Source organism: Temnothorax americanus, unplaced genomic scaffold, assembly GCF_048541705.1.
Source record: "Temnothorax americanus isolate GAGA-0224 unplaced genomic scaffold, ASM4854170v1 Scaffold29, whole genome shotgun sequence".
NCBI classification, from domain to species: Eukaryota; Metazoa; Arthropoda; class Insecta; order Hymenoptera; family Formicidae; genus Temnothorax; species Temnothorax americanus.
The window spans coordinates 1-17,994 of NW_027509432.1; the positions used below are offsets into that span (position 1 = coordinate 1).

Consider the following 17,994-nt stretch of genomic DNA (forward strand, 5'->3'; position numbering starts at 1 on the left):
GGTATGCGGGATGGTCCTCTGGTCCATTGCCTCTGCCGGTCACTACGGTTTGGGCGTCTCACGTTATCGATCATCGCCTTCGTCCCCTCAGTCGGTATCTTCTCCATTGAGGATGCTCGTCGGATCGTTTCCGAACTCGCCTCCGAAGCGCGCGGTCGCAAGGTCAGGTTAGGTCAGGTTAGGTCAGGTTAGGTCAGGTTAGGTCAGGTTAGGTCAGGTCAGGTTAACCGCTGCGCGCGTTGCAACTTCCTGCGGTCGCAAAGTTAGGGTTAGGGTTAGACCGCTGCGCGCGTTGCAACTTCCTGCGGTCGCAAAGTTAGTTTTCTACCGCTGCGCGCGTTGCAACTTCCTGCGGTCGCAAAGTTAGTTTTCTACCGCTGCGCGCGTTGCAACTTCCTGCGGTCGCAAAGTTAGTTTTCTACCGCTGCGCGCGTTGCAACTTCCTGCGGTCGCAAAGTTAGGGTTAGGGTTAGACCGCTGCGCGCGTTGCAACTTCCTGCGGTCGCAAAGTTAGTTTTCTACCGCTGCGCGCGTTGGAACTTCCTGCGGTCGCAAAGTTAGTTTTCTACCGCTGCGCGCGTTGGAACTTCCTGCGGTCGCAAAGTTAACCGCTGCGCGCGTTGGAACTTCCTGCGGTCGCAAAGTTAACCGCTGCGCGCGTTGGAACTTCCTGCGGTCGCAAAGTTAGTTTTCTACCGCTGCGCGCGTTGGAACTTCCTGCGGTCGCAAAGTTAGTTTTCTACCGCTGCGCGCGTTGCAACTTCCTGCGGTCGCAAAGTTAGTTTTCTACCGCTGCGCGCGTTGCAACTTCCTGCGGTCGCAAAGTTAGTTTTCTACCGCTGCGCGCGTTGCAACTTCCTGCGGTCGCAAAGTTAGGGTTAGGGTTAGACCGCTGCGCGCGTTGCAACTTCCTGCGGTCGCAAAGTTAGTTTTCTACCGCTGCGCGCGTTGCAACTTCCTGCGGTCGCAAAGTTAGGGTTAGGTTAGGTTAGGTTAGGATTTGGTCAGGATATGGTCAGAAAATTTAAAAATATTATTTTTTGTTTTAAATATTTTACAATTTATTTTTTTTTATAATTTTTACAAAATTTTTCTCACGTTTAATTTTTATTTAAATTTTACATTTTTATTTTAATTTTTGTCAATTTGGTCAGGACGTCGATCAGGATTTTTTAAATTTTTTAAATATGGTCAGGTAAAGTTAGGATGTAGCCAATAAATGGTCAGAAAATTTTAAATATTGTTTTAATTTTTTAAAAATTAAACTTTTTTTTAAATTTCTTGTAGAATTTGAAATTTATTTAATTTTTCACAATTTTACTTAAATTTTTGTCACGTTTTATCACTTATTTAAATTTCACGTCACGTTTACTTCATTTTTTGTCAAGTTGGTCAGGACGTCGATCAGGATTTTTTTTTAATTTTTTCAATTTAGTCAGGAAAAAGCAAAATGTGGTCAGGAAATGGTCAGGTTAGGTTAATTTTTTTTTAATTTTAATTTTTTTTTATCCCGTTTATTTCATGTTCGAACACGTTTATTTAAACGTTTATCACGTATTCAGGCTTTGTCTCCTTTACGGATTATGTTTGAAACGTTTTAAGTCCCAACCACATACTCCCTCAATACCGCCCTCGCTCGCGCGCACGTGGGTTGGGTTGTGACCGATTTTGTGGTCTAAAACTGGAATAAACTTACTTGTAAATAAATAAAACGGTCGCCACTGTAAGTTAATTGATTGGTCCATACACATGTGCATAAAGAAATAAACCAATCAGTTTTCTTATGCTTACGCCGTATGCGTTGTGACGATTATCCGAACACGCAGCCTAAAAAGATATAATATTCTCGATTGTAATTGGTTGCGGATGAGTTTTTACATGTGTCGATAAGTATTAACTTATTTTATATATTTATATATTATACATATATAGGTATGTTAAATATCTAATATAGTCCTCTCTCCTTCTCTCACATTTTCTCTTTGCGACACTGCGATATATACATATATGTATATATATGTATACATTTGCAGATGTAGCACAGGACGCGCAAAATGATGTTTTATCGGCAGTGTCGGAAAATGAACGTGACTACGTAGTACCAATTTCCTCTCTCTTCTCAGGCTTCTCTGGGCGACACCGATAAGTACCACGTGACCATTGTTCCCCCGCCCCGTAATAGTCAGTTGAGGTTAGGGTTGGTAATTCGTCAGTTACACGTATACGTAATACGTATTTACGCATATGTGCTCAGTGCTTATTGTGCTTGATTGAGAAATATGGCTTCGAAAGAAAGTAACCTTTCTGCATTGTACGCGGAATTGAATAAATTAGGACAAAATGGGGAATATGAGAGGGCTCTAAAAACTGCAAACCGAAGTAAGCTACGTTAAAACTAAATTATTCGTTAAAATGAAAGCAATATCGGTAATCGCGACAAAAATAATTGGTATCTTTACTCGCTGCTGTAACGCTTTCGTATCATTTAATGTATTTGTGTAAAATTACGTTTATATATCATTCCTTGAGACAATTTAGATGCGAAAAGCATTGTGAAACAAAATGTGTCGTTTAGCGCGCTATGAGGTAATTCACATTCTGTTATTTAGTTTTAGGCATTTCCCAAGATGAAGAAGCGGCGTTTCGCTGTAAGATCGTTTGCTGTATCCAGCTGTCCAAATTCAACGACGCGTTACAACTTATTGTTAAAACTCCCAAATTGGCGACGTATGACGATATTGTACAATGATCTATATACATAGATATATATATAAAATATTTTATAAAATTTTTTTTCTCTAATCTAGGAATATGGAGTTTGAGAAAGGGTACTGTCTATATCGTTTGAATCAAGTTTCCGAAGCATTAAAAGTAATAGAAAATGTGCAAAATCCTTCCCTGAAGATTAAAGAACTAAAAGCTCAGATATTATATCGTCTAGAGAAATATGAAGAATGTTTTGCGGTATATAGAGATATCGTTAAGAATTCGAGTGACGAATATGAAGAAGAAAGAGAAACGAATCTTGCGGCTGTTCTCGGAAACTTAGCGATCGAGGGTTCTGTAAGTCACGTGCATTTGCTAGAAAATCAAAACAGTTTAATATTAAAATATCAATAGTTTTAACATATAAAAATTATTTCTAGGATTTAGAAGTTCCTTCCTTACGTGAACATACTTACGAGTTAACGTATAATGCGGCGTGTCGTTTACTCGCTCGAGGAAGTAGAGATGACAAAGCTACTTTGGTAGAAGCGGAAAAGAAATTGCGAATTGCTGAGAAAATGTGCGAGGAAGGATTGGAGGAAGATGGAGCGTCTGAAGAGGAGATTGAGAATGAATTGGGTGTAATTCGGGTACAGCTTGGCTACTGTTTACAATTGCAAGGACGAGATAAAGAAGCACATGCGTTGTATACTGCTGCTCTAAAGGCCAAGCCAGACGATATTGCATTGGTCGCTGTAGCTAGCAACAATTTAGTATGCCTGAATAAAGATCAAAATGTCTTTGATAGTAAAAAGAGAATGAAAAGTGCCACTCACGAAAGTCTAGAGCACAAATTAACTTCTAAGCAAAGAAGAAATATCGCGTACAATCAGTGTTTGTTAGCATTTTACACTGATCAAGTAAGCCTGATATATGATACTGCGTGTGTGATGGGGGGGGGAGGGTAATATTAGTCTCATTATTTAAATTAAGATGACGCGTGCTTATTATATATTTTCAGGGAGAACAATGTCGCCAACTGTGCAATAATCTTGCGAAAGATTGCGTTATGCTTGCAGCAGATGCAATGTTTATAAAAGCTGTACAACTTAGTAAAGAAGGTAAGCCAAAAGAAGCGGCAAAACTATTAATCGAACACGCGGTCAATGAAAAGGAATTACCTATGAAATTGGCCAGCGTGCAAGTACTTTTAAGTCACGATGAAAGAAAAGATGCAATCGCTATTCTTGAGAATCTAAACGAAAGGGATAGATCTCTGCCTGGAATAGTTAGCGCGCTCGTTACGCTTCACTTAGCTGATAACGACCGGAAAAGAGCTTCGGCCGCTCTAACAAATGCAGTCGCTTATTATAAAAAGAACAAGGTATAAGGAATTGGATACATTCATAGTCATATTTTCCACGTGACACTTTTTTACTAAGTTGCATGGAAAATTTCCTTTCAGGAAACCACTGAAAATTTGGGAGAATTGTGGCGACAAGCTGCTAATTTTTACTTACGTGGTGGAGAACTCAAGATTGCTGCTGACATTCTGCAAGAATTAGTAGATGCCTCACCGTCCGACACCAAGACTCTAGCTCAATTAGTAGTAGCTTATGTACAGTTCTGCCCTACAAAAGCACAGTCATTATCCAAAAGATTACCGCCGCTTCACGATCTTACCGAAACTACCGACGTTGACGCATTAGAAAGCAGCAATTGGGTTATCGGGACTAAAGTAGTAAAGAAAAAGATCGAACCTTCGCCTGGGTAAATATTACATTTCAATCAAGTTATTTCAATTCGAATAGTAAAATCATATACGTTTTAATTTTTTTTTTACCAGCAAACCAATATCAGATATAATTCAAAAGAAGCACAAGAAACGTAAACGCAGGGGTAAATTACCAAAGCACTACGATCCAAATGTTGTGCCAGATCCAGAGCGATGGTTACCGAGACACGAACGTAGTGGATTCCGTAAGAAGCGGGATAGAAGGAATAGGGATACCGCTATGAAAGGAACACAGGGAGTTGCTACAGGAGCTAGTGATCTTTAGTACGTATAGCCATATATATATAGGCGCATATTGTTATGAGAATTCTTCTATGATAAGTCTTCGAAAAAAATCGAGAGGCATGTTTGGAGCGATGGTCGGGAATACAAACTTGGAACCGACCGTCAGTCGGCCGTTCTCGCAATGAGCCATGCGTCACCCCTGCATTACTGTAAATGTACGACGAATTAATCATTAAAAAGATAATAATGTATTTCACTTTACAGCGATATCACTAAAATGCCTGCAAATGCTAAGCCTTCTCCAAACCCTCGTCATAGTTCCACAGTGGAAACTTCTGGACCACGTCAGCAACAACGCAAAGTTCAACAGAAAAAGAAGAAGAAAGGTAGCAAGTGGTAATGATTCTCACGTCATTTCACTGAACTCGCGATTGTCTTTTGATATTAAACAAATTAGATTCCATAACTTTATTGAAAAGAAACATTTGTTAAAAAATACAAACTGAAAGAATAATCAAATGGATTTGCTACTATGTAGCTGTATTTTATGAAAAACGCAAGATGTAATACTGCCATTAAAAAGTAATATTGTACACACTTTACGTGTATTATTGAAGAAATACAATTATGACCTCTCTATCACTTGTACATGCGTCAATTTTGTCGCTCGCAGATACCACTACCAAACCTTAATGCGTTTCATGCATTTAATGCATTTAAAAATTTTTATTCTTACTAACAACATATATTCTATTATGGACATCTTTTTCTTTTTGTATTTTGCAAATCAGTTTAGAAAACTCAAAAAGTTTTCGTATTTATTACAACTACATATAGATGTATGTAAATACAATATACACATTATTAAATTATGCTTTAGAAAATATTTTTATTTCTCTTTTCTCACAAAAAATTAACATGTAAGTAACGCATCTTTTGTGTACATTGACTAGGGATAGGTGATATACGTATCTTCACACTGATAACAATTGTATATAAAAATACCATCTGTTTTCTTTATACTCGGCAACTCTGTAATATAAATAGATAATGTGATTGTGCGTTGGCTTGTAACATTTATACGTATATGTATGTAACAGACATAAGTGGCATAAGTCAAAACTGTAAAATAGTATTACGTTGGAATATAATTTTAACGCCACAATATTTTCGATAATGTTTTTATACTAATTATGTTGTCCAACTATATGTAAAAACCTTGTAAAGATATATTTTGAAATATCGCTATAACGAATCGATGCGCGCGTGAAAGAATCTTGTTACTAGCAATAACTTATTGTCCTGCGATCAATCTACACTATATGTATTATTGTTTGTTGCTGTGTATAAACTCATAATAATGATCAATCATCAAGATATTTGCAAAATATTCTCAGTTTTTTTTCTATATCTTTACCGTTACATTTATATTATAATTCTGATATCAAATTTTTATCTCGAGTGAATCATTGCTCAGTATTACATATTATATTCTTAAAAAAAAAAAAAAAAAAAAATTGCATTCTTGTATCAGAAAAGTGTAGGGACACGGGGTGACCATAGCTGGTCGTCTTTGCTAATTTTTCTTTACATCGAAACTTTTCGATACGTCCATATGTAAAATGATAACAATATTGTCTCAACAATGTTTGAAAGATAATTATTCAATTTTAAATAATCAGATATTTACTATATACAGCTATGTTTACATACCGAACTTATTTACCGATAAATTATCGTAGGTTTTATGTCGCGCACGAAGCGGAAAATGGTTGTTCAATTTTCTATTTATCGATGTAAAGAATAGACGAGTAAGGCACAAATATACGCATGCGCGCTAATATGAGAATACCATCGTGCGAGCCATGACGGGCTATGCCAAACTACGCAGCTACAACAATGTGAATGCGTATAATGTACACACAATGAGGTATAAATCCTTATAAATATTCCTTTATATATTATCGATATATGATGCTACTTTGTCGGTATTACGCCCTCCCAAACATCCTCTCGTTGTTTGTTGGCTAATCGTCTTTTCTCTGTAATGCAAAAATCTCTCTCAATAATCTTCTCAATAATTATTGAAGACTATTTTTCCTTTTGAAAGATTACCTTTTGCTTCACGTAATATATTCTTTTCGTGCTCACGTTCTTGTCTAGCTGTGGCAAGCTTCACACCCAATGCACCTGTAACTAATCTTCTAGCTAAGGCGGCGCATGTTTCGGGACGATTCCTATAAGGTTGCAAAAATTCTGCGCTTCTTCTAGCTTTCGTTTTACTCAAAGCAGTAGCTTCGCCAAGCGGTCTCGTTTTCACAAATGGATGATTCGAGGCTAACACTTCGGCAGCTTAAAGGAAAATAAAAGAAGCAAAAAAAGAATGTAGCTAATTGCAATAAGTCTGATTAAAATTGGGCTTGTCGGAAGGAAACTATTCTCAACAATTATTGATAATGAATTATTGATTATTATACTATTAGCAGTACCAAAGATGTAAAATAATGGTAAATTTTCTCAAGTATATAAATTTCCTTGTCAATATAAGTTATTAAGCTGTTTTCAATAAAGATATACACAAATTACATATTAATTATTTTTATATCAATATAAATTATTAGACACGTGCATATATCTATGTACATACCAACGAGAGGGCTGCTGAAAACTCCCAAACAATGAGTATCGTCCACCCACTTCAGCTCAAAGCCACCGTTCTTAAAAGAGCTGAAGACAGCCGCTAAATCGCTAGTTTTGAACTCGGAAGGAAAATTGTAAATTTCTACAACGTGTGCAAACTCGTCACTGGACACTTCAACTTGCTTGCCGTACGTCTTGTAATCGTTCTTTGGTTGTTCTATCACTACTTCGCCTACTGCTGACGTAAGCTAAATAAGAGAGAGAAAGAAAGAGAAAAAAAGAGAGACGATATATAAATAAGCACCTAATTGCACACAACAAAATAGACAAAAACGCGCAGTAAAGTTTATTTAATATAAAAACGTAAGATACGTAATATACTGACCTCTTCTATCAATGTGGGATCTAAACAATCGCCATTATCGTCAAATAAGCTATCCCAATCGCATTCATCTCTGTTCATTTTCAAAGGTGGAGACGGTGGTGCGGCCGGTTTGCTCTTTTGCCTTTCTACCTTTTTTACTTTTTTCTCAGGTGGCGTTACAAGAATTGAAGAGAGTTGTTCAGACTGTTTGGATTTCTTTCGAACGGTATCGGAAATTATTAGAATATCCGATACTACATTCCGTTCAACTAGTTGTCTATCTTTGTAATCAATTACATCGTTACAACTTAAATGTTCGAGCGATAATTGGTTTTCTTTCATAGTTTCTCGTATCCGTCCTAATTGTTTGTCATTAATTTCAAATTGGTTGGATGATTTTAATAGATTGGAATTAGTATTATTTTTGTCGGTATTATTAGTTGTGACAGTTTCTTTCTCTTCGGACAAAGTTGACGCATCTTCTTTCAGTTCTTCCGAATATTTATACACGTGCTCGGTATTACCGCGAGTATCGGACATCTTTCCAGAATCTAAAGAAACTACGTTTTCTGAAATCTCTCGCGGGAAATGTTCATCCTCGATCTTCGTACCGCGACTCTCGGAGATTTGATCGTTCAATGATCGAGTCGTATCGTCTATATTTTGTTGACTACAACGTACATCTCGTAATTTGAAATTATTATTTATAATTGAATCTCCGTTTAACGTCGCGTGAGAATTTTTTAGACTGTGCGGCTTCTTATCTTCAGTTTCTAAACTTCTGCGATGTCTAGGTATGTAAACCGCCCGATCAGGTCGTTTTTGACGTACATTTCTGCGTACACACCATGTTTGGAATCGTTAGTTCGATCGTGTAAAATTATAACGTGAAAATAAAAGATACGCTCGCTACGTATGCGCCAATTGTCGAGTACACTCTAGATACATTCTAGTATATGCGCTTGTATATCATATAACGATTATACAATAATTATGATTAACAAATATGATTAAAATAATAATAATTTAGTAAGCCTTACTTGACCGAACAGATATCCGCGGTTGATCGTATCTGTGTCCGTGTACTATTTATCCCAGAGCAATCGTTAGCTCTCCTAGCCGCTGGCGGCCTATAAATCTCTACCGTTGGTACTGACCTAGCTAAAAACAAATAAAAATTTCAAGTATCTCGCAACGGAACTGTTTTAAAAGTACCTGTCACACGACACGACGATTATTCATCGTCAATAAATCAATATTCACAATAACCTTGTCGCTGCGATTTGCATTCTGGAGATGTCGAGGGTGAGCGTCGGCCTTCGATACCCATTCCGCGAGTCGTATCCTTTTGTTTCGTCGTACAGTTTGTTTTACACTCAGGAACATTCGATGAATCCCAATCTCTTTACAACAAAAATAACGATACGTCATTTTTCTGAACCAAGCTTTCTTTAAAAATATTCTTGTGTAAAAAAAAAAAAAAAACTAGAGCAATCAATTGGAAATATGGCGTTTGGGATAAGATTGGTCCCCAAACACTTAAAAAGAAAAACCATTCTTGATGTTTCGGAATCACGATTGTGATTCCGAAGTAAGCAAGCTACAGACGGAACATAGAATGATCTTACGATCGAGAGACAATCTCTTTGCGGTTCAAATAAATGAATAAATCGATGGAATATTTTAGCGGGAAAATTCGCAACTTAGCGGACATCGAAGCAAGCTGAGAAGAATAAGCATCTTTGCACTTGGTCATATCTGTACCTTTTCACATCGCTCTCGTAGCATACCACGGTACGTCTAGCCGAGCCTTGGCCGATCGAGAATGTACGCAGCAAATCCGGGAAACGGTCCTGTATCAGCTGGTGTATCACGTACCGACGATAATTGTTGACAGGCGGAAAGACGAGCACTCTGCAAAAGTGAAAAGACTGAAAAGACTGAAAAGAAAGAACGCGTTTCTCGCTGCAAGTGAGATCGAGCCGCGAGCGGACCGTGCTGTTTGGGTTTGGGGTATCGCGGTAGGTTTCCGTTCGTTTTGGTGAACGTAATGCCTTACGGCACTGATTCGAGACTCGAGACTCGAGACGAGGATGGAAGGGGAAGAGGCGAAACGACATATAAACGTCAGCTAACTTTTACATAACCCGTTCACTTTCTCCCTCGTCCGACGTCTGACTCGTCTCGTAAGTCTCGTTCGTTTCACGAGGACTCGCGTTACGCGTAGCGTCGGCGTAGACATCGGCGTGTCTTACGACTCGCCTCACTCGCCATCGTCGGTCAGACAGTCATCAACGTCATCAATGTCATCGCGTCACAAATTTTCCCTCGACCTCTTCTTTCGTCGCCTATAATGACTCTAATGAGCGCGAATGCCGCCAATGGCGAGAAACCAATTTGATTCAGTTTATTTACGTATTTATACGTTTCTCCTTTTTCTCGCAAGAAAAAAGCAGAGCGTGCTGTTTTATATCACGTAACGCGTAAGCACGTGGTCATGCGAGTACTAAATTACTTATCGACGAATTCACGTAACCACAACCACGTGCATAAGAATCAAATTACACGTTCAAAATCGACAAAAAAATTTTACTTTACTCTATATAAATATTCCCCAGGATGGACTAAATACTAATATCGCGCGTGGAAAGAAATATGCATTTGCAAATGTACAATTTGACGTGAGACTGTAAGACGTAAAACTTTCCAGGATTTTACTATTTTACTATTTTACTATTTTAAATGTCGACGCACCGTTCTACGGATGCAAATATGTACAAATATTTATCAATGTATCGGCTGTGGCAATAAAAAAGTACACCAAAACTATTTACATTAATTTACGCAGCGCAGCGCAAATCATATATAACGTAAAATCATTTACAAACATAAATAGATATAGAGCAGTAAATGGAATTACGATTCGGCTCTTCGTATTCCAGCGAAAACGAAAACTCTCTACGTACATACAATATCCTCTGCTCCTGCGCTATATTAATAAATTCTATTTTATCCCGAGCATGGGGCATGGGGCACGGAAATCCTGGGCTGTCCAGGGCCACTCGCCGCTCCCGGCTCCGCGATTCGGCCACTCACGGTTATCTTGTTCTTCAGATCCGAGTTCTTGTTCGACACGACATACATTAGTAGTATCGGTACACATACGAGTCCTTTATTCGCCAATGCATTATATGTATATATGTATGCAGATATACTATATAACGATGTACCAAATAGTCCAATCAAGATCAAAAAGGAAACGAAAGAACAAAACCGTTTTACACGCGTAAGGAATCTATAACCTTAACCTCCAAAATGTCGTCTTGCACCGTGGTTCAAGTTACGAGTTACGATACTCTATTCTAAGAAGCTTGTTACAATATTCTCGTACCTCTTACGCGTCTTATCCTTCATAAAGACGGTTACGTCGTATTCAACATCCTCGGAAAACAGGTTATCTTGCAAACTCATTTATCTTTCGTTGACATTCACAAATGATATACGTATTACGTATTCGCGAGTGTCGGCAGTCGGCACTGTCGGCAGTCGGCTGCGGTCGGCTCAGTCGGCTGATACTGAACATTCGTTATTTGTCGAGGTCGAGATACGAATTTCTACTCATGTTTCAATCACTTTCGATTTTTTTGTTATTACACAAACTCGTATATCACACCGATTACACAACAAACCGCTTCGCTACGCTCGAATACACTTGAATTGAATTGAATACACTCAAATACACGCAACATGCACTATTGCCTATGCTCTATGCCATTTATTTGCCATTTGTTGCCATTTGCCTGATTTGCCATGCTATATGCTTGTAAATATGCCATATTTTCATAAAGAAGGTGAAGATTGAAGATTGAAACGAAACAAGGAGGGCGCCTTTACGTATCTCTCTCGCGCGAACTAAATATGCGGATGCGGAAAGTGAACAGATTTACTAGATTTCGACCAATGATAAAGGTGCCTTTTCACGCCGACGCGCTCGACGCTCCGTTTCAGGCTGGTTTCACATGGGGCGTAAGATGCGTATGCGTAACTTACGTCAGCCAATCAAATCGTCTCAGTATTTAATCGTATCATACGCGTATAGTAGCTGAGACGATTTGATTGGCTGATGCAAGTTACGCATACGCATCTTACGCCCCATGTGAAACCAGCCTCAGCGGCAAGAAGGTCGCCGGACCACACGTGACGCCGGCGTCACGCGAACGTCACGAAAAGGAAAACAGCGTCAAACGTTCGGCGTCTTCGCGCTGCTTTGGCTTTTACTACGTTTACGCGAGCTTTACTTCCGTACTAACTTACGATACGCCCTTCGCGTAAACGGGATTTTGTAGTAACTTGCGCGACGTTACTCCGCGTAAACGAGTGATATATATCGTAAGTTACTAGTTACTACAGGGTTGCGTTCCAAAATTCACTCTGGGTAACTAAAATCTATAGTTTCCGTCACGTACGCTATAGCATTTTAGTTAACTAGAGTGAATTTTGGAACGCAGCCCAGAAGTAACGCTCGCGTATGTGATTGGTCAATTTTTGCGACTCACGACTTTACGACTCACATTGCAGAAGCATGACTCTTTCGGATCGTCGATCGCTTTTTCGTCATCAGCTTTCGTCAAAGATGCTTTCGCCGTGGGCGAGAAGAAGCGACGCGGTAGCCACGAAACATTTGGTTCTTACGGAAAAGTGACGCGTTGCGTGGCTACCGCGTCGCTCGTTGCCGCGCGGCAAGCATTTCCGCGTCCCGTGGGCAGAACCCATTAGGGTTGATTTATAATAGCCGTAACCGTTGATTTAAGCCGTAATCTTTAAAAAATTGACTAATCACAGTCGAATGTGAGAAGAATAATCGACTGTGCGTGGTCACGTTCTTAAAGATTACGGCTTAAATCAACGGTTACGGCTATTATAAACCAACCCTTAGATCCGGAGAAGCACCAAAGGCAAGAACCAATCGTATTAAAGAATCACTGAGAGCGCTTACTCAACTGTAAAGGCTATTCTACAATTGCGTAAGCGTAAGGTTGTAGGAGTAGGAGTAGTAGTAGTCGTGAATGTTGTACAACGGTTCAGTCTACAATAAAGTAACGATACGTTGTAAACTTGATTACAGCAACCAATCAGAGTGCAGTGGAAAGTACAGAGGTCAAGGCACTTCCGATACTCGTCCATCACAAACTTTTCATTTGTTGATCTTTGTGTGAAATGCATCGTTTTTTCCATAATAACTCGTTGCTTCTCACCAGCCCAATCAATTCTCTACACGATAATAAGTTTAAAAAAGTTTCATCTTCCTCGTACTGAGCACTTTCCTCGTATTCCATGATGAACACGTACCAAAAACACTACAATAGAAAAAAAGAATACTTTCAGATGCCGAGAAAGAATGCCGAGAAACTTGACTCTTGAGATCTTTATAGCGGTCTTCGGTTCGGATCACGTGTATTTACTGTTTCGACAAAAACAATTATTATGGCAGCGCGCGGCGTGATGACGCGTAACAGCACTCTGATTGGTTGGCTCTTACGTTCACATCTGGCGTAGTCGTGAAAGATGAAGTTCAACCATCTTCCACAACACGCTTTACAACCGCAGTACCGCTCTACAACCACGCCGTACAACACTCTTACAACCACTTACGACCACGCTTACGCAATTGTAGAATAGCCTTTACGCTGGGAGTCGCAAAGTCGTGAGTCGCAAGACGTGACCACGCACAGTTGATTATTCTCCTCAAATTCGACTGTGCGTGGTCACGTCTTGCGACTCACGACTTTACGACTCGCCGTGTAGACCTAGCATTATGTTTTCCGCGATTCTCCGTCGACAAACACATGCGTAAACTCTGCTCTAACAGAAAAGCTGCAAGCTTATTGGCTAAAAACTGTGCGATAGCCAATCACGTAGCAGCCTTTCCGTTAGAGCAGAGTTTGCGCATCGATACGTTTCAGTTCTGGCTGCGTTCCAAAATTCACTCCGAGTTAACTAAAATCTATAGTTTATTTACGTCACGTACATACACTATAGCATTTTAGCTAGAGTGAATTTTGGAACGCATACATACTTATTTAAATAGCCGATGGTTGAGAGCCATTGCGTATCACGCGTTATCACGCGTACGAAAGTGAGATATATGACCGGTGTAAATGGCGTAAAAAATCGCGAGGTACATCGGTACGTGCGTACACCCGCGCGTCCGCGCACATACAGTCGGATTGAAAGATCGCTTGTCACTTGGCCAGTCTGGGCCAGTCTTCGCGCGGCTCTATACTTCAACACCGCTTTTTACATGTCCAGATCCAGCACTTCACGCTGCAAGCTGCAACTGTGAACTTCTCTCTCTCTCTCTCTCTCTGACGAGTTCTTAAAATTTAATATCGTTACATCGCCACTGTTGTTATCTACTTACTGCTGTCTTGTATCGACAATCGACGACATGAGTACCAGATTCACCGGAATAGAATTGGGACCTCCTATCGAAGTTTTTGCGTTGCAAAAAGCATTCGTCGACGATACTTACGAGAATAAAGTTAATCTTACTATCGGAGGTACGTAACGATTTTATTTCCAATAAGTATTATTAACGATAAGTTTCTTATCCGATTTTTACTAAAGAAAGACAAGATCGATTTTTTATTCGTACAGATTTACAGTGATGCTTGCCTTTGGCAAGTTTTTCAAAAAAAGTTAAGACTTTTATTGTTAAATTAACATATTTTACGTTTCAATAAACATAACTAAAAACTATACGAGTTGTGTGTAAGATGACACTTTTTTTTATCTCTGTACCTTGAATCCTCGGGTTACTTCCAAAGTGATTGCATAATGTTCCATGTCACTCGCACACAGATACCTATGCACGGTACGCGCAATTTTTCTTGCTCGATTATTGTAAAAAAAAAACACAATATGTAAAAGCAAATAAGAATCAATTATTATCAAGTTTCATCAAATGCGTCATCTTAAATCTAACGGATAATGGTTTTTTATACATCTGTGAATATAGGTATCGATTAATATCGACGGTATTACGTAACAAACGCGTTTCTCAATTTGCGTAAGAACATTTCTTGAAACATAAATTTTGCATACTTTAAAGCCTGATTCGTATTTCTCTTTGTAATTTATTGTAATTAACATGCTTAATTAATTTTATGCCGTAACACCTACCTATAATCTACCTATGAATCGTTGAAAAAAATATAGAAATTCTTTTCAGCTTATCGCACTAACGAAGGTAAACCGTGGGTTCTACCGGTTGTAAGAAAGGTAGAAAAGTCACTTGCGGCCGATGATTTACAAAATCATGAATATTTGCCAGTTCTTGGCTCAGAAGCGTTTAGCGAAGCTGCTACGAGTATGTTATTAGGTAGAAATTCTCCCGTTATTGCCCAAGGGCGTGCCTTTGGTGTTCAGTCGCTTTCCGGTACTGGAGCGCTGCGCGTCGCTGCTGAATTTTTCACTCGTATTCTACGTTACGATACCTTTTATTACAGCAAACCTTCCTGGGGTAAGTAAATTTCAGAGAATAATACGTTCTTCTTGTTCCGTCTACTAGTGAAAATTTACATGTATCGTAAGATTATGTGCCGGCAGAAAATCACAGACTGGTGTTTACCAATGGAGGATTTAAAAATGCTCGCGAATATACATATTGGGATGAAAAGACTCGTAACGTCGATTTAGAAGGAATGCTCCGCGATTTACGAGATGCTCCAAAAAATGCTGTAATTATTCTACATTCGTGTGCGCATAATCCCACTGGATGCGATCCAACTCCGGAGCAATGGACTAAAATAGCCGATGTCGTACGGGAAAAACAACTTTTTCCACTATTCGACAGTGCGTATCAGGTCAATATCGAAGCAAGCTTAATTATGATAATTATTTTTACAACGCGCTTTAGTAAATCTGAACGTTGATTCTTAATAGGGTTTTGCAAGTGGAGATTTAGACAAAGATGCATATGCCGTACGAATGTTTGCCGAACGTGGAATCGAATTCATATGTACGCAAAGTTTTGCAAAAAATTTTGGATTGTACAACGAAAGGGTTGGTAACATCGTGTTTGTGTTGGCCGACACGAAGGAGATAGTTCAAGTTAAATCACAATTAACGTTAATTATCCGAGGAATGTATAGCAATCCTCCCAATCACGGTGCTCGAATTGTTGCGACCGTACTGAGGAATCCAGAGCTCTTTGAGGAATGGTATTTTGATTTGTCGAATCTATAAAATATAAAACACCGAAAAACAATTGTATTCTAATTACTATAATAATGCGATTTGATGTTTTAGGAAAGATCATATTGGAACGATGTCCAGTAGAATTAAACAAATGAGAGTAGGCTTGCATCATAGACTGCTCAAATTAGGTACCCCAGGTATTTGGGATCACGTTATTCGGCAAATTGGAATGTTTTCGTATACAGGACTCACTGGTTGGTTGTAAAAATTATATTTTTTTGTTTTACAATGCAATTGATTCGATAAAACTGTGCTACGTTATAAAAAGGTTACCAAAACAATTTTTTCTCCAATTTTCTTTTAGAGAAACAAGTGCGGCATCTAAGAGATCATTGTCACATTTATATGTTACGCAGTGGGCGTATCAATATGTGCGGACTCAATGAAAATAATTTGGATTATGTGGCAAACGCAATTAACGAAACGATAAAGCTGTTTCCGGAAGCACGGAACGACTGTACGTGTTAAGATAGAATATTAAAAGTACAAATTAATAATCAAGCGTAATAAAAATATGGCAATATTTATATATTTTATATACCAAAGCTGTTCAAAAAGTTTGAACTTTGTCTTGGGATTTGCTCGCAACTCTGTCAGCTTTCTCTCCTTCCGAACCCCAAAAATTATAAAGGCGAAGTTCGGGAACTTTTTAAACAGCCCTCGTGTATATATGTACCCAATATCGGTAAAAAATAATTTTTATTATTATTAACTAGAAATTGAATTTTGAATATATATAATTATAATAATGATAAAAATTATTATTTTTTACTAATATCGGTTATATAAAGTCATGCATTTTGTCCTTATCTGGCTTTGACATCGAATTATATACAGTTATCTTTCCTGTGGTATATATATAAAAATTGTCTTTTTTTTTTACTTTTATTTACTGCAAACTTTTATAAGATAAAGTACAAAACATTGCAAAGTATTACAATGATGCCAAATTTTCTATGTGTATAAATTGTATATCATGCGTATTTTGTTACGTGAAAATTTTTTTAAGATACGTATATGGTTCGCGTTGTTAAAAGTAAGTTATCTAGTAGCTTAGGAAAATTGTTATGCTGTGAAAATTATCAAGTGTTCTAAATTAATAACTGGAAAAGTAAATATAACTTGTTTGTTGTTGAAAATTTTAGTAGATTTTATAATCTATATAATTTCATGATTTTAAACTACGGAATAAAAGATATATACATAGCTTGTGTAGAAAAAGATATATCTCTATATTATGGGAAAAAAATTATATATAAGAAAAATATCTTTATGTTAAAGTGACAATAGTTTGGATCTATTGTAATAATTATGCTATGTGTGATAAAAGAATTGATTTATATTAAACTTGGATATTTTCTTCATAACAGTAATATCGATGTAAATATATCTAATAGCGCTATACAAAAAATAGATGTTGTTATCGATTAAAAAAAGAGCACGAAAAGAGAAATTAGTTTATAGATATCGCAATTTGTGGCTACTATAGAACATAGGAAAATAACGATAAGTAACATTTACCGATATCTAGTGATTCTCCAACGTACGGTGGATTTCCTTATAAAAGAGCGTGTACGTGTGCATATGTGAATTAGAATTATATGTATCTTGTTAAAATTTTATGAAAACAAATATATTGATAAACAATAATTGAACAGTGAGCGCAACTAATACGCATGAAAAATATCACATATCAGACATATGTACGGTAAAATAGTTCACAATGTGAATATATTTTTGTGATAATTATTCTGTTCCGAAATCAAAACCAACCGATAGTCGTGGAAAATAGACACATGGTATAGTCAACACGGTGGAAAAGGATATAGATTAATATAATGTATACGGACATGGTTTAGAAAAGTATATACATAATAAAATAAAACGTGTTTTCTCTTTCGTTCCTAAATGTAATTTAATGTTTTTATCTAATAATATAGATATTTATCGAATATACTATAATAATATATAAATATATGTATCTGTATAATGTTACATTTAAAAT

General features: G+C 37.8%; 3 protein-coding genes across 8 annotated transcripts; 2 read left to right on the plus strand and 1 right to left on the minus strand.

Moving 5' to 3' along the window:
• The first annotated feature begins 2,160 nt into the window (after window positions 1–2,160).
• Srp72 (signal recognition particle 72) lies at window positions 2,161–5,934 on the plus strand. The gene is made up of 8 exons (XM_077410331.1): window positions 2,161–2,379; window positions 2,610–2,727; window positions 2,808–3,063; window positions 3,147–3,626; window positions 3,728–4,090; window positions 4,172–4,476; window positions 4,553–4,765; window positions 4,991–5,934. Exons 1-8 carry the CDS (start codon window positions 2,280–2,282, stop codon window positions 5,124–5,126), a joined length of 1,971 nt encoding a protein of 656 aa, XP_077266457.1. The 5' UTR covers window positions 2,161–2,279; the 3' UTR covers window positions 5,127–5,934.
• On the minus strand, window positions 5,596–11,557 carry LOC143899771 (uncharacterized). 4 transcript variants are annotated; one of them, XR_013257599.1, is made up of 9 exons: window positions 11,122–11,557; window positions 9,495–9,644; window positions 9,000–9,133; window positions 8,771–8,891; window positions 7,752–8,565; window positions 7,374–7,614; window positions 6,842–7,078; window positions 6,440–6,768; window positions 5,596–5,758 (listed from the first exon to the last, which is right to left on the minus strand). XR_013257599.1 is itself a non-coding variant. In XM_077410334.1 (9 exons), the coding sequence occupies exons 4-9, from the start codon at window positions 9,017–9,019 to the stop codon at window positions 6,704–6,706; spliced, it is 1,494 nt and encodes a 497-aa protein (XP_077266460.1). In that variant the 5' UTR covers window positions 9,020–9,133; window positions 9,495–9,644; window positions 9,867–10,078; window positions 11,122–11,557; the 3' UTR covers window positions 6,173–6,703. The 4 variants fall into 4 exon arrangements, 3 of the variants coding, with proteins under 3 accessions (XP_077266460.1, XP_077266458.1, XP_077266461.1); XM_077410334.1 differs by lacking the exon at window positions 5,596–5,758 and adding an exon at window positions 9,867–10,078 and having other exon boundaries at window positions 6,173–6,768; window positions 8,771–8,887; XM_077410332.1 differs by lacking the exon at window positions 5,596–5,758 and having other exon boundaries at window positions 6,173–6,768.
• A 2,254-nt stretch (window positions 11,558–13,811) lies between these two features.
• Got1 (Glutamate oxaloacetate transaminase 1) lies at window positions 13,812–17,903 on the plus strand. 3 transcript variants are annotated; one of them, XM_077410305.1, is made up of 7 exons: window positions 13,812–13,916; window positions 14,040–14,290; window positions 14,962–15,252; window positions 15,324–15,595; window positions 15,675–15,952; window positions 16,041–16,183; window positions 16,294–17,903. In XM_077410305.1, the coding sequence occupies exons 2-7, from the start codon at window positions 14,179–14,181 to the stop codon at window positions 16,455–16,457; spliced, it is 1,260 nt and encodes a 419-aa protein (XP_077266431.1). In that variant the 5' UTR covers window positions 13,812–13,916; window positions 14,040–14,178; the 3' UTR covers window positions 16,458–17,903. The 3 variants fall into 3 exon arrangements, with proteins under 3 accessions (XP_077266431.1, XP_077266430.1, XP_077266432.1); XM_077410304.1 differs by having other exon boundaries at window positions 13,813–13,908; XM_077410306.1 differs by having other exon boundaries at window positions 13,835–14,290; window positions 15,339–15,595.
• The last annotated feature ends 91 nt before the right edge of the window (window positions 17,904–17,994 follow it).